At 50.1% G+C, this 15,974-nt stretch overlaps 1 protein-coding gene across 1 annotated transcript; it reads right to left on the minus strand.

The window, feature by feature from the left end:
* Nucleotides 1-1,533: 1,533 nt before the first annotated feature.
* Ms4a18 (membrane spanning 4-domains A18) lies at nt 1,534-14,925 on the minus strand. Its single transcript, XM_046444519.2, has 6 exons — nt 14,135-14,925; nt 11,653-11,766; nt 6,622-6,678; nt 4,942-5,034; nt 2,571-2,684; nt 1,534-1,865 (listed from the first exon to the last, which is right to left on the minus strand). The coding sequence occupies exons 1-6, from the start codon at nt 14,645-14,647 to the stop codon at nt 1,668-1,670; spliced, it is 1,089 nt and encodes a 362-aa protein (XP_046300475.2). The 5' UTR covers nt 14,648-14,925; the 3' UTR covers nt 1,534-1,667.
* Nucleotides 14,926-15,974: the final 1,049 nt, after the last annotated feature.

Genomic DNA, 15,974 nt, shown 5'->3' on the forward strand with positions numbered 1-15,974 from the left:
TTCAAGAATGGAGGGAAGTTTCTAGCACCCTGTCCAGCACCTTGTAAGTGTGGCATGGACCTGCTCCCCTTCCCTCTCCTGCACCCTCCAGGGCCATGCTCTGCACTGGGGCTGCAGGTCCGGGACTGCGTGTGGCCAGGTCCTGAGCAGAGGTGATGAGGAGCTTGATGCCTTGAGCTGAATGCCTTGGATGCCAACCTCTAGATGTGCTCACCTGAGGGTGACAATGGACGCCCCCACACAAGGACTCCAACCCCCTGCTCTCCCAGGAACCATCTCAGATGGCTCCCAGTCATGCTGCTTCCCGGACAGAGGGGCGTGTCTTCTCCTGCCTTGGGAATAGAAATGGAGACTTTTACGGAAAAGGGAAACCAGATGAACCGGTGTCGGGTGGAAAGAGGGCTGGCTGTGGGTCAGCAGACAGGAACCCTGCCTTGTGTCCACCCCTCAGTGACTGGCTCAGAGGAGGGATTCCCTCAGCCTCAGTGTCCTCATCTATAAGATGGGTTCACATCCACCTGTGCTACCACTGGAGATTCAATACCTGCGCTCAGTGAAGTACAGGTGCCGTGCCCATGGGAGCGGCCCACTGCCCTTACCCCCCAGAGCGTGGCTCTGGTGTGAGTTGTCTTGGGAACCACATCCTGGCGCCGTGTGGGGAGAGCATAATATGGTAGTCTCAGGGCCCTCTGGTGACTGGTGACACAAACGTGTCTCCAGAGGAGACTGTGGGGAGCCTGTGGCTGGCACTGCAGTAGCCTAGGGGTTCACTCATCTTGTTGCCTCCCCTCCTCGCTGCAGGTGGAGAAGAGGTGCCCGAGCACAACTAGCCATCCGAGAACGGCAGGAGCATGGCCACATGAGCAGGGGCGAGGTTCTCTGGAAGATGCTTCCAGTGGAAAGACCCCTGGAGGTCTGTCAGGAGCACCAGGCCTGTGGCCCCCACATCCTGACAGTGTGGCTGTTGTCACACAGGAAAGAAGGCAGAGGGACACCAGAGAGAGGAGGGAGCAGTCATGCAGCCAGTTCTCAATCAATGGGCTGGAACCACCTGTGGGGACCGCTGGCCCACAGAGCACCTTTGTGCAACCGAGGGAAGGACCCTTCATGAGCGGTCTTGGATTCCGCGGGCACCTCCACCATGGCCCATCCCAAGCAGCTCTGTCTGTGGGGGAGGGGTGCCATGCGTTCTGCAGCCCCAGCGGGCAGCCTGGGCGCCCCTTGTCTCCCGCTCACACACCCAGGGGTGCTGGGGCACACACAGATGGCTGGCAGTGCACACGCCCTGTATCACGTTCCCTCCCCCTTGGGGGTGAGACTGTCACGGTCAGAGTCGGGGGAGGAAGGTTGGGAGTTGGACCTCCACCAGACTGCAGACCAGTCTAGAGCCAGCCTCTCAATAGGGTGCACACACTGGGCAACGGACTTAAAAAGCCCCTCGCAGTTCACTGTGGCTGAAAGAGATCTAGAGCCAAGGGGGAAATATGTATGAAGTAAAAATATTAATAACAAATAAAAATTAGGTTTAGGAATGAAGAGGGGAGAAGATGGTGGTTGATATTGGCCTAGCAATGATGCTAGGGTCAAGGTCATGGGAGGTTCAGGAAGTAAGGAGTCTTTCTTCTGCAATGCCTCCTCCTGAGACTTGGAATAGGCACCTTCGACGTCTATCTCCGGCCATAATCAGGTACATCTTGGTACGTCGGTTCAGGAGGAACGTTGTCAGGGTAGCTAGGTTTGGCAGGACTGGTGGTAGGGTTGGCAGGGCTGGTGGCAGCACTGACAGGGATGTCAGTAGTGTAGACGTGGCTGGCGGTCATGTTGGCTGTGTTGAAGCTGAATATGCTTGAACCTATTGTCATGTTCTGAAAGGCAAAGGACACAAGACCATCATCTTCTTCTGCAGTAAACCGTAAAATGATCACTAATTCTTCCCCTTCCTGTTTCCATGCCTTGGTGGACCTTCTCTCACTGATGCTGGGCTTAGTCACAGGGCTTTCTTGGGACAGGGATGAGCATATTTTGCATGTTGTATAAGTGCTAGTAATTTGTGGAGAGAGGAAGACTTATCAACTGCAAAACTGATTACAAAGCCATGTAAATGGCTTTGGCCCGGGAAGATTAGCAAGTGTGACACAAGTGAGGACAAGAGAGCTTGCTGAGGGAGCCGCCATGTTTTACGACTCTGTGGAACGGTCACTCTGTGAAGGAGCTCAGGCTGGCATACCAGAGGATGAGATAGCCCGTGGATCAGAGAGGAACTGTTCCATCAAGGGCTCCGTACACAGGTCTTCCCACCTGGTAGCTGGCTACAGATGCAAGAGCGCGTCCATCTAAGACCAGCAGACGGACTCACTGATGATTGCCCAGATTGATTATATTCAGAATCAAGAGCTTGATAAATGGTTGCTTTTTTAAATCACTAAATTTTGGGGTCATTTGTTATGCAGCAAAGCTTAACCGATACGTTCTTTCTCAGGCTCATTTGTCTGTCTTTGGTCATGTCTTGCTACTCTCCCCGCCGCCCCCCCCCCCCCCCAGGAGCATGCTCTGATTCCTGGGACACTGACCTCAAAGCGTCTCCAGCAGACAGCCTGGCATCCAAAATGCGAGACCACACATGTGAGGAAGAACTCCAAGAGGACAAAGGGCAGGAGACTACCCACGTAGACCTTCATGTTAACCTAGAGGCAGACAGGAACGGAAGCACTTTAGTCCTTAGGGTTGACTATCTAGGTGACACTCAGGGCTCACCTTAGGCAAGTGCCACATGCCTCATCTGGAAGGCCTGAGACCCTCTGCAGTGGTCTCTTGAGCACATCCTCTGGGCACCCCTTCATGTACCCTTCCTGTCCACTTAGTGGACCTTACCTGATGCCCAACTGTCAGCACCTGCATTTTTACTTTTCTTTCTTTCGATCTCTAAAGTAATTGTTGTATTTTCATCCCTTTGACATTATAAAGGATATTTACATATACAAATGGACCATCAGATGGAGACTCACAGAGGGCAGGGTCTGGAGGGTCCCAGGCTCCGTCCCTGTGGGGCCGGGGTGCACCACTCTACTGCACATGGATGTGTTCTTGTTCGCTCGTCCCCCCCACGGACACCCCTGAACGCCTCTCTTACAACACCTGCCTTTCTCTGCCTTGCGGCTTCCTCTGGCCTCCAGAGCCCACTCTGCTATTGGCACAGCAGGTCTGCAGCTCAGGAAAGAGGCCCCTGGAGGGCAGCCCTCTATTAATGACCATCAGTGTTCGGTGTATGAAGACCCCAGCTGCCTTGCCCCTTGGGTTCCTGTTTGCTTCTCTTCCAAATGAACGATATGTCTCAAAGTCGCATGAGAAGAACCCAAGCTGAGACGTGCCTCAACAAGCACACAGACCAGGTGATTGGTGACAGGGGCTGTTGGGACAGACACCAATGAGGGTGATCATCAGCTCTGCTTGGCTCCTGGCTTCTGTGGCCTGATCCCTATGATGCTATATGGATGCTGTCCTTGGAAGGTGGCCATGGGGACTCAGAACTTGAGGAGCTTCTGCTAAGAGGGAGGCCAGGGCAGTTCAAGAGACCCCATAGAACTCGGTGTAATTAGGATCATGTCCATCCCCAGTGGGGTGGAGGGGTCATGGAGATCATCCTGTGGTCCCCTCTACACTCCTCCTCTCTGCAGCAGAGAGGACTGGCCCCTTGCCTAAGGGAATCCGAAGTCTCTGGGTACCACTACACCAGTGGTCATTCATGACAGAGGTCACGATGCCCAATGACTGCTTTTAGGACCAGTAGATATTGGCCTCTTGATTCCCCAGGACCACAATCCACTCTTGAGGAGGACATCCAGTCCCACCCTGGGGACTCCAGAGGCCAACACCTGGCCTGGTTTGTGGCTTGCTGCATCCTCTAGATGCCATGTTACATCAGCAGAGTCACTTCACCCTAGAGCCGGCAGGAGCCCTGTCTGTAGGGAGCACCTCACCAGCACACAGGTCTGGATAGAGACCCCGTGCCCTGCCAGCCCTCCCTGCCTGCTTGGTTAGTCCCAAGGGAGGACAGGGTCACGGCTCACTGTGGAACAGTTATTCTTGCCCTTGCCCTTCAGGCCTGCTGAGTACTGTGTCAATGCCACTGAGGTCCTTCCTGGATCCCAGTGGCCCTATTTCCACTCCCACCACCTGTCTTCCAGCCTCATCACATGCCCGAGGGCCTCCCTTGGCCAGGAGACTGCTTTGCCCATGTGCAGGGCAGACAGGAAGCACCTGGGAATTGGTGGCCTCAGCAGCGGTTTTAAACCAAGGACTGAGTGGAGTTGGGGGCTCCCTGCCTGCTCCCTCGCCCCGCGCAGGCCAGAACTGAGACGCCCACTCCTCACTCTGCTGGACTCCCACCAGGAGGGAGCTCCTGTGGTCACCTGCCTGACCACGCCCTTCATCCTGGCTTCCCCCCTTGCTCTTATCATGCCCTCCCTCCCCTGCTGGGGCTTCCTGGGCTCACCTCTGACAGAAATGCCCTGTACCTGAATCTTGCTCCTGCATCTGCTTCTGCAGCCCCCCAAATAAGACAGGAACCTAGCTTCAGCACCTCTTCTCTCAGTGACAGGCTGTCCCTCCGTAGGTTCCTGGGGCAGGTCATCTTGTGCATTCGATTGTGGATTTGAGTGGTGGCAACCCTGCTGCAAACCTGAGCACTTGCTACCTCTAAACAGGATGTAGGGTGGGTAAAAGAAAGGCTCAATTGTCTTCTCCTCTCTGTCCTCTCTGCGAAGTGAGGTTTATGATGGTGGCCTCCACAGCCACAGAGTTTGGTGAGGGTCCATACTTGGTGGACACAGTGCTCATCTTACTAGGTTGGAATTCTGTTGGAATTAGCCTCCTGCTCTGGAAACAACCTTGTGATCCCTCCTGTCCTTTGGCAGCATGGGCCTAGGCAGGTGGATTGCTCACCTCCCTTTGAATGGACATATCTGCAATGAAAATGGAGATGCCCGTCAGGGAGAAGACTGCACTGACCACGTTCATGGCGATGCTGCCATTCACCTGGAGGACACAGAGGGAGACAACGTGAGCAGGGCCCAAAGCCCAGCATCTGGCAACATAGGGAGGCAGGAGAAAAGAGAAAAGTCTGTGCAGGAAAGAGGTGAGAAGCCAGCGGATTCCAAGCAGAGTGAGGTGGGAGTTGTTCTGGAATCACCGTGCAGGTCCCCTTAGGACAGGGGCCCCCTTTGCTTGGCCAACACCTCACTAAGTAGAGGGACAGGAAATGAGGTTCGAAGGCTGGGTTGGAAAGACACAAGGACAGGGCCCAGGTGCTCTCAGGGAGCTAAGCAGGGACCCCAGCCTTGCCTTGGGAGGAGGGTGTGGGAGAGACATGGCTCCTGGGGTGGAGGGCTGCAGCCTGGGCTGGAGGGTGACAGGGGAAGGTTTTCAGGGCCAGAAAGTCTAACGGTCAATGTTAAGGGATCTGCTTCTCCGTGATGAGATGCTGACATCCTGCAGTTGTTCACGACGACTCCTACTCAGGCGGCCTCCCTGAGGGGTATGGGGAAGGAGACAGGGGCTGTGGGCCACATTTGGGCTGAGCCCGGGACAGCTGTGGGACATAGAGCCTGAAGCAGAGATGTCACTCAGATGTCACGCAGCAGAGCAAGGGGGTTAGGGGGTGCCCAGGAATTGGCAGACACCATTAGAGGGCTCTAGACTCCCCAGAGATTGGGGGACAGGGTTCAACCAGTCTTGTTGGGACATGAAGAAGCCGTGTGAGCTGAGCCGATGTTGGGGTATCTGGGGTTCTGGCCTTTGGGAGGGATGAAGTAAGGAAGGCAGATGGGGGCAGTGGACATTTGTCCTGGGGAAGGAGATTGGTGTCTGGGGACACTTCAGTTAGATCACCCAGCCCCTCAGCCTATGGCCTTCTTCACATGGCGGGAGACAGATCCGATGCCTGCAGAGGGGAGAAGGTGTTAAGGGGAAGGAGGGCTTGGGGCAGGGGTGAAGGGGGCCACCGTGGAGCTCTGCACTCATTCCCAAGCTTCTTAGAGGCCACAACAAACTCAACACATGAGCGGATGTTTTTCTGGATGTTGAATGACACCCCAAAGGCCCCAGGGAATGCTATGCCCTGTGCCCTGTGGCTGGGACTCCACGTTGTTCAAAGCAGAATTTCCAGGTCCAGCCAAAGAGGAAGACAGGAAGTGCCAGGGAGGCGGCTGCCGCGCACCATCCCCTGTGGCCCAGGCCTGGCTTCCTGCTTGACGCAGAGCCCCCCTGGGGCACCGCTCTGCAAACTCACGAGTTTCCCAAATAGCCAAGTGGTTTTTAGCAACTAAATTCTTGTGATAACTAGAAGCACAGGTTTGGAATCAGCTTGTACGTCCAAGTCCCAGCTCTGCCCTGTGTTCAGTGTGTGACTTCACATAAGACATGTGACCTCTCTGGGCCTCAGTTTCCTCAGCTACAATACAGGGACGACAGAACTTCCTAGAGTTGTGTATACTGAATGGATTGAGGTGAGTGAAGGTTCTGAACCCAGCGCTGGGCCACTCTGCCACCGTGGGACCTCTTTTCCATGATTGGGAGAGGAAAACATTAACACTCAGGGGTCACCAAAGAAGGCATCAAACTCACCACACATGGGCTGGTGTCCTTCTCAGCCAATACAGACAGGGATCCAGAGGCAATGTACTATGCAGACAAAAAAGAATGATAGGTTTTGCAGAACATTAAAAATGACAACCATCCATTCAGAGGTGGATCTTCCCTAAGTCTGCAAGTTCTACGCATTTTGTTCCAGAAAAAATGCAAACTGTTTACTTCTTTCCAACATTTTCCCCATCCCAGTGAACGTGCCCAGTGTACTGAGTGCTGCAATGCTCTGACCCCTGTGAGCCGAGTCTAAAGACTCCCTTTCCTCTGGCAGTCTAATCTTGTTCCAGGGTGCTCTGTCTCATTATCGTCACCTTCTAACAGGTTCTCCTTGAGGACGTTGCCTGGGCATGTTGTTGCCCAAACTCACTTATTGCTCACTCTGCCTAACAACCAAGGGTAACAGCCAAGGGTAGGTTGGTGTGGTGGGCAGAGCCTTGGTGCTGGGAGACAGGAGACCTGGGATCCTGCTCTACTTCTGTGACTGGTCACCTCACTGTGCTCCAGGACCCAGCTTGAGAGTCCCAACTAGCACTCCATGATGCAAGTCATGTGATGGGCATGGAACACTCGAGGCTAGACTCCAAGCTCAGTCTAATTAGGAGAGGCTCAGTTCCTTCTTCCAGAACTTTCTGTCCATGAGGGTGTGATGGTAACATCTAACCTCTCCACACTGCAGTCTCCTCATCTAGACAATGGACATGGATAACGATCCCTGTCCTCTCTACCCCCAAGTAGGTCGTGCCATTCAAGCGGGAGAATTAGAATGGTATTCTCAGTGGGGAGGACAGGGAGATTTCCAGGGCATCCTGGGCTCTCTTAAAGCTTCTCCTCCAAGAACTCACTTCCTGTGCCACTGTGGGAGGCTAGAAGGCAGCAGGGCTGGAGCATAAATTTGGGCCTGGCTGGGAGCCTGCAGCAGGGCTTCTGGCAGAGGACAGCAGCATGGGGCAGCCTTGATCATCCCGCCATGTGCTGATTGCAGCCCTCAGCCTTCTGGGACTTTCCTCACAGGGGGACTTCATTGTGTTCCAGTGGTTTCTCCAAGAGACACTTATTCCTGTCACTGCTGTATAGACTTGTGCTTGCAGCTTGGGTCAAGGTTATCAGTGTGCAGTCGTTGCTGACACCTTTGGTCTTGTCAGTCCACAGAAAGTTAGATCCAGGAAGTTTGAGAGGAAGATTCATGCCTGCTCTTGACATCAGTGCTGTTACAGGACTTAAATCCTAAAATCCCCCTGGAAATTGCTTCCTGTCCTGAGCTCACAACTGGTTCTGCATGTTGATACATATGCACATATTTCTGGAACAAAGTCTATCTTTAATATTCTTTTAGGCTACAATAATACAGACCAGATGTTCTGGACAGGCACTTGGCCAGCAAGGTACCTCCACCACTGAGCTAAGCCAATTCCTGCCTTGGCTCTCGAAACCAGTGAACTTTGTGTCCAAGCCACCTATGTGGATTTCTCTCATTTTGCTCATAAAACTAGCCTTTGCCTCAGCCTCCTTGACTCTGCCTACAGTTTGCTTTGGTCTGAGTGTCCCCACTGCAATGCTCCTCTGTTCCCAGATAAGTGTCACTATTCTTTGGCAAACTTCTCTCTGGTAGTGCCATCGCTAAAGGAAATAGGTGAGTGCAGAATCTGGCTGACCCAGCGTTATGTCCTGGGGGCACTGTTGACCATTCTATTTGTCCATAAGGAAATATATATGCTATCTACCTGATCTGAGTGTTTCTTTATGAATTTGTGTTTTGCATATAAGTCTTTCTAGGCCACTATATTTGAAGTTTTAGTCAATCCAGTGTCAGTAGTAGCATTCAATCAGTGGCAATCAAATAGGTTTGTCAAACAAATTTAAAAATGCCAAGTCTTAAAATAACCCAGTGGATTAAAGAAACTATTTGACATATCTGATGATCTGTGACAGTACTGAAAACCATGACACTAAAGTCCCCTGCAGTTCAGGAAGGACATCCTGGAATAGAATAGTGGCACAGATAAGAGATCTCTGTGAATTTCTGTTGAAGCCTCTTCCATTCCCTTATGTGTAAAAAAGACTTTCTATTTATGTTGCCTTTAAAAAATAGTGCTAGGGATCAAACCCAGGACCTTCTACATGCTCGGCCAGCCCTTTACTACAGAACAACAGACCAGTCCTCTATTCTATTGTCGAGATGATTGAGATGCTGTATGAGAAACGGTCATAACTGGCCACTGCTCTAAAAACGTGTTTTGTCTGATGCTTATACATTGGAAAGGAGCTTTGAACTGGATGATTTGAAATCCTAAAAATGATAAGCTAGTCCCAGACAGTTGCATCTAAAACAGCCGAAATGGGTACTAGCCTGTATGGTAAGACAAGAAAACGAAAACCATGAACAGATTGCGCATGAACAACTAACAGGGTGATTATTAGTACATATCATAGTCTACACAGAAATCCCAAAAGATTCTAGAAGCAAATCACTAGAATTAATAAGAAAGTTTAGTAATTTCACTAGATGTGAGATCAATATGTAAAAGTCAATTGCATGTAAATATACTACCAAGAGTGGTTTGAAATGAAGAAAAAATTACAGAATGATGTAATAAAGATATGAAAAATTTTAATGTAAAAATTAACCAATGTTGAAAGATATTAAATTCTGATGCCTATTCATAGATCAAAAGAATAAATACCAGCAAAACGTGAATTCATTCTATGCTGATCTGTGGCTTCAGAATAAATTCAATTGACCTGATTTGTCACAAAGTCTATATGTACCAAATTATCATACTGTATCTCTTAAATTTGTGCTGTTAAAATTACACAATCAATAAAAATATCTATCAAAGTATATTGCAGCTTAAAAAAAAAGCCACTTGGAAGAATCGGAAGAAAATTTTTAGTAGAATGTTTCTTGGAACATGAAGTATAGATGGATGATCAAAAGCTAACATTAGTTTTGGCTCCCCTGGCTAAAAAGGAAAACAAATTCCAGGAAATTTTAGATATAAAGATTTAGCATAAAGATATAGTAATCAATACAATGTAATATAGAATTACAAAGACAGATCAAGCAATGTGGAATAGGAGAGAGGTCTCAGAAGCAGACCCGCACATATTCATATGTGACATATGATATTTGGCTTTTTAGGTCAGCAGACAAAGGAGAGCCTAGGACAATTACTAATTCACAGAGACAAAAAAAAAATCAAAATTGGACATTAACATAACATAACCAGAATCAATCCCTAATAAATTGAGGATTTAAGTGTAAAAGTAAACTTAAAACAAATTCAGAGGAAAACATAGAAGAACCTCTTTATGACCTAGGACAGGAAAAGATTACCTCGGCAAGACACTAAAAGCACAGAACACAAAAATTTTGACAAATTAGGACACATTCAGATTAAGATATTGTGTCCATCAGGAGATACCATAAAGAAAGGATTAGCCAAAAATCAAAGGATCAGTCAAAAAACTGGAAGATTATTATCATCAATAAAGAAGAAGCATGAATTTACAAAGAATCCCAATGAATCAAGGAGAAAAAGACAAACAACCCAAAAGAAAATAAGAAAAAAGAAAAAGAAAATTGGCATGTCGGTAGAGAAGGGAAAACTGAATGTTCAATAATGAAAAGATGCTCAAAGCGTTGATAATTAGATGGAAATTCAAATATCCCACCAGACTGGCAGAAGTTTTAACGTTTGCCCTGGTTTTAATTGCCCTGGTTTCCACAAATCTCATTGGGCTTTGGGGCAGTATCTCAAGGCACACCTGGGACCATTTATAGTGTGCTAACACAGGAAGTCCTGCCCACGTGCCTCACACAACCAATTACAGTAGCACGGTTTGCACTGCTGAGAACTGAAAACAACCTAGATATTTGTTGACAAGAAAATGGACAAGTAAATTGTAGCGTATTCATGTAGCAGATCAGGATCCATCAGTGCAACATGAACTATGGCTGTTTGTGGCACAGACGAATCTCCAAAACAGAATATGCAGTGAGACAGAGTGAGCTGTGTGAAGATGCAGCAGGCTTCATTCACATGGCTTTATACCCGTGCAAAGGCACGCCGTGTGGGTGCATGTGGCTGGACCACAAAGAACGGGAATGAGAAACACAAAATGGAGAATAGGGGCCACTTCTAGAAGCAGGGAGCGGATACTCTTGGGGTTTTAAAACTTGGTGATGCCTCTGGTTTTGAGTTAGGTCATGGATACATATCTCTTCATTTTTAAAAATTTTTACTCTTTATTCCCTTTAGACACACAATCCTAAAACTCATTCCAGCCACCTTTGAGTGTGCAGCTCACTAGCACTGTGCACCAGCAACACCACCATCCACACCCACATCCCTTTCCTTGTCCCACACTGAACTGTCCCCATTCAATACCACCTCCCCATTGGATAGCCTCTGGAAACCACCGGGCTACCTCTCTCTCTATGCATTTGACTCATCTAGGTGCCTCACACAAGTGGAATCACTCAACATGGGTGTCCATTTCTCTATTAGTTAACTTCTTCAGTTCCATATTCTTAGTGGCCTGTCAGCAGAAAGGCTTCCCATCTGCCTGCTGAGGTGCCAGTGGTTTTGGAAAAGACTCTGGTTTGCAGTATTTGCTGATTTCTTTGGTGCAGAACAGCGGATCATTTGTGGTCAAATAGCTTACCTAATTCCTGACAATTTTATAGTTAGCTGTCGTGACTGGCTGGCAGGCGTCTCGCGAGCACATGAGTGGATATGCTCTGATTTACCTATGAGATGTTTCCTAGAAAGAGCCCTGAGGAAGTGCAGTGGAGAAGGCCTAAAGCAATAAAGGTTTGTGTTCCAAATGTGCCCTGGAGGCAGGGGCTGCTGCTGGGCAGGTGTGAATTGGATGCTGACCTTTTGCTGCACCTGCAGAAGGCTGGCTCTTGGCTCTGAGCATCCTATGACTGTGAGTGGAAATTCCTGCTCTTTCTTTATGTTCTCCTTGTCCCCCTTGGGTGACCCAGGAAGGAGGCTTTGTACTCACGGATAATCCTCCCCAGAACAGATACCCTGATCGTCCAGTCACAGAAGGCTTGGAATACAGCAGAGGGTTGATCCCAGAGAAAACGTGCATCAGGCCAATGATGATCTGGATGGCCTAGGAGGAGACCAGAGGATGGTGAGAGGCAGAGCTGGGGGCCACGGGCTGCCACGCTGCTCTTCCAGCCACGCTGATGCTCCAGAATGACTCAAGGGATGGTAGGTGTTGGGGCTCCCCCAGACCACCCTACCTTCTCTGTGCCCAGGTTTCTTTCCTTCTAAGATGGGCTCTCAGAAGCTGGCCTGCAGGGCTCGTGCGAGACTGCAGCGCACATGAAGCTCACTGGCCAGTTCCTGCAGGGAACTACACGGACACTTTCCCACACCCGAGTTCTCTTTTCAGCCATTCCCATGACTAGCCAGTTTCCCTTGGCAATGGATGCCCTGGGAGACCCTCTATCCCTCTTATCTTTCCTTCTCCTCTAACCTTCTCTTACGGGTCACCTAAACGCTTTTCTGATGACCCATCAGAATGAATCCCCTCCTATTTGGGCTCCCACGGCATGGCTATTCCTGAGAGGTGGGAGGTGGCTCTGGGCGTCTCTGGGCCTCAGTTTCCTCAGGGGTCAAATGACCAGGGTTGAGCAGATGCGTCCCACTCTCCTGGCCCATGTGTCTATGAGTTGGTGACAGATGTGCATTTCACACGATCGTCCCTTCACAAGACAATGTGCTTGATTTTTGTCTGTGTTCTCATTAGGTCTGTACTTCAGAAGGCTGGCATAATTTTCCCACTAAAATGAAATTCAATCCATGAAAGACAGCCCACATTTTTAGCTTTCACTGTGGCTGACCAGGATCCCCAGGCATTTGCTGACTCAATTCTGTTTTGAGAAATTTTCAAATTCTTCCAAAATATCTTAAAATCACTGGAAGCCAAAATTAACAAGGATTTATTTATCCAGTATTAACTAATAATGATAGTAATCATGTTACAAAATCCCAATCACTGTGCAATATCGTAGGCTAGCTCTACCTTTGGAAGGGTCCACACACATGTCTAATCTCACTAGATGCTCACAACCAGCATTTGTTTTCCTGATACTGTTTTATGGAACTTAGTCTAAGATTGATTTTGATAAGTTTTGTCATTGGTAAAACCCACATTTCTATTCCTGAAGGATCTATGAGGAGGGATAGATTGGGGTGTGTGCTAGTCTGTCTTCTGTTGCTCCAACGGAATACCTGAGTCTGGGTAATATGCAGAGAAAAGAGGCTTATTTAGCTCACAGTATGGAGGCTAAAAGCTTAAACTGCATGATGCAGGATCTGGTGAGACCCCCCTGGCTGTGTCACCTTGAGGCAGATGGCATCATGGTGAGAGCTCATGCCAGAAAGAGAGAAACCAGAGAGGATGGGGAAGGGCCACTCTTGCGATTTTGATCAGAACCTGCTCTTGACATCTAGTCAGAAGCTCCACGGGGACTATGCTATTCTCTTCTGAACCCAGTGCCAAGCACTTCCCCTCTGCCACACTTCTTACAGTTCCTCATCAGCTCTCAACATGGCCATGCTGGTGGGAACACAGTTTCCAGCACATGGGCACCTGGGGGGCCTGTGCTAACCATACCCACCCACAGCGGGGCTTCGTGAGTCAGCCTCTTCCCGACCTGTGCTTGCTCTCTGGCTTCCTGGCCTTCCAGCCTCACACAGAACTCTCTGGGCGCTCAGGATGAGCTGGGCATGCGTCCTCTGGCCAGGCCAGAAGCTGATATAATTGCAGTAGCTGCCTCGGAGTGAAGACCCTCCTTGGTCTTTGAGGGTGGTGTCCTGGTCAGCTCTGAGTCCCTGTCACATGGAATGGGTGAGTGTGTACAGATTGAGGATCTGTTACAAGCCAGTCCCCTTGCTAGGAACTGGCTGGGCCTCCAGTCTGCCACAGGACTGATCTGGCTTCTGCCCCAAGAGGAGGATGACCGGAGCTTTTCCAGGGGCCAAATGAGGCTGGAGGAGGCAGGTCAGGGTCAGGATCCCCTTGGTTGAGGAGGAAGTCACAGAGCCTCAGGGCCTGAAGGGATTTAAGAGAGGATCTCACTAGATCTGCTCCCTTTAGAGATGAGCAAATTGAGGCCCCGAGAGGGAAGGATGTGCCCGAGTCCACCCAGCCTCCAGCCAGCCCCGAAACCTGGATCACATGACTTCCTGGTCGATGGTCTTTTGAGTGAAACTGATGCCGACCTTTGGCTCTGACAACTAGGAAGGGGATGGTTAACCAACTTTACAGCCTCCCCAAAGACCAGGGAACTGGTGGAGAGGGGGAGGGAGACGGGGAGGGGGACTGCTGTCTGTGGGACCTCCTGGGTCCAGCCTCCAGAAACTGTCACCTGCTTTGTTCTTTGCTCTCCAGATCTTCGCCTTCCTCATCTAACTGCACCAGAAGGGGCCTTATGAAGTGACCCAAGCAGAAGAAAAGACATCGCACTTACCCCTAATGTTCTGACCTCATCATTGATGAATTTCTTGGGATCAAATGCAGGAAATGATGCAAATGACATGTTCCATGCCATGTTCGATGGGGACTGGCCTGAGGTGGGTGTCAGCCCGGGGATGGTGATCGCAGGATTCTCAGGGTCTCCAGGCAGGGTCTGGACATGGGCTGTTCCCAGGGGGTACTGGGTCACTCCGGGCCCTCCTGCTGGAGGCTGGAGCACGGTGAGCTGGCTCTGTGCACCGGTCACCCCCGCTGGGTTCTGGTACACTAGGAATGGCTGCGCTAAGTTTGTTCTTCCTGTATCACACTGGACCACTGTCGAGGAGGGTGGGTAAGGGGTTGTCCCCGAAGGTTGCTTGTGGCTTTCTGAAGTCACCGGATACCGGGGCTGGGCGACATGGACACTTGCTGGGGCATGAGCACCGGGCACATTGCTGGTTGTGGACATGGTGTGCAGCTGCCACAGAACACACAAGAAGGTGCATTTTCCTCCTCTGACAAAATGCATGACCCATCTTTCCTCATTCTTATGTTCAGCTTCATCCTCATTAAAATGAAAACCACCTGCCACGCTGCTCTACCCAATAAGCTACTTTCCTTCCTGGGAGTCCATGTTCTAGGGACATTCTATTTTCCTTATGTGGGTGTGGATTTGGAGACTAGGTCTCCTGGCTGCTTAGCTCCTGTCGAGCCTGGGTACCTTTTGGCTGGTGGTTTTGTTCAGGCCTCTGCAGTTGGTATTTCAGTCTGCTTACCTTGAGTTTGCAGAATGGGTACAGGCCCACCTGCCCCTTACCCTGGCCACTGTGGGTGGGTCTGGGGATGCGCAGCTGACCTTGAATGGCTGATAGTTCCTTTCTCCTGGGGACTTGGGATTGAATTTGAGGACTATTGTGAGATGGGAAGCCATACAGAGCTGGAGGGTCAAGCACATGTTATGTGCAGAGGGGAAGAGATAGCTCTTCAGAGTCAGGAGAATGAGGACCATGGATGGAGGGAGGGGGAGGGGAGACTTTGATTGTGCCCTTTTAATTTCTGGTTCAAGGTTCTCATTAGCCCCACCTACTTTCGCTCTTGGAGTCTATGAGCAGTTAGCTAGCTCCTGGGTTTAATTCAGCTAGTTTATGGATGGTTCCTTAACATTCATTGGCTTTAGAAAGAAAAGGCAGATTATCTTTCCCAAGCTCCATGTACCCTTGCCACCCAGGGGGACAGTGGACCAGGTGGCCTGGGAATGCCCATCTTGTCCCCTCTTCCTGAAGGTTGTCCACCTGGTGCTGGGATCAGGACCACAGAGACGCTTTGCTGAATTCTGTTGGTCTGTGTTTAACTGATGAATTTCTTGGGATCAAATGCAGGAAATGATGCCAATGACATGTTCCGTGCCATGTTCTGGGTTCCTAGAGGGTCTGAGAATGGCCAAACCCTGAATCACACGCAGTTTCGATTGATTTCTGAGTAGAAGAGGCAGTTGAGAAAAGCGTGAATGTAGTCCTGGGTTGACCTCAGATAACGGGGATCTGGAGAAGCTCTAAACTCTTGTGCTGCTCAGCCCAGCTCAGCAAGGTTGCAAAGGGCCTCCTGAGACCCTTGAAGCAGCGCTAGGTGGGACGAGATCCCACGCAGAGCAGGGGAAGGTAGCTTGTGTGATTCACCTGGGGGTGTTAGTTGTTTTGGTTGCTGGGCTTGTGTCACCAAAATTGTACGCTCCTTGCTGGCAGAAAACCACCTCTCTGGTACCAAATGCTGCAGACCTGATCCAGCCATAAGTGCTCAGGAGGCTCTTGCCCTTTCTACACCAGCCATAAAGATAAAGTGAACCCATCCTAGAGCCC

This window comes from Marmota monax, unplaced genomic scaffold (genome assembly GCF_021218885.2).
Source record: "Marmota monax isolate L192 unplaced genomic scaffold, Marmota_monax_Labrador192_F-V1.1 WCK01_AAM20220418_F8-fsc00038, whole genome shotgun sequence".
In the NCBI taxonomy this organism is placed as follows: domain Eukaryota; kingdom Metazoa; phylum Chordata; class Mammalia; order Rodentia; family Sciuridae; genus Marmota; species Marmota monax.

What these genes read in the sequence shown, in the direction of transcription:
- Ms4a18 (XM_046444519.2), bottom strand. Translation starts at nt 14,647, where the DNA reads ATGCATTTTGTCAGAGGAGGAAAATGCACCTTCTTGTGTGTTCTGTGG. An exon ending in ATGAGGTCAGAACATTAGGG is followed by an intron (nt 11,767 to 14,134) that starts GTAAGTGCGATG and finishes GTCTCCTCCTAG; the next exon opens with GCCATCCAGATCATCATTGG. An exon ending in ATATGTCCATTCAAAGGGAG is followed by an intron (nt 2,685 to 4,941) that starts GTGAGCAATCCA and finishes GTCTGCCTCTAG; the next exon opens with GTTAACATGAAGGTCTACGT.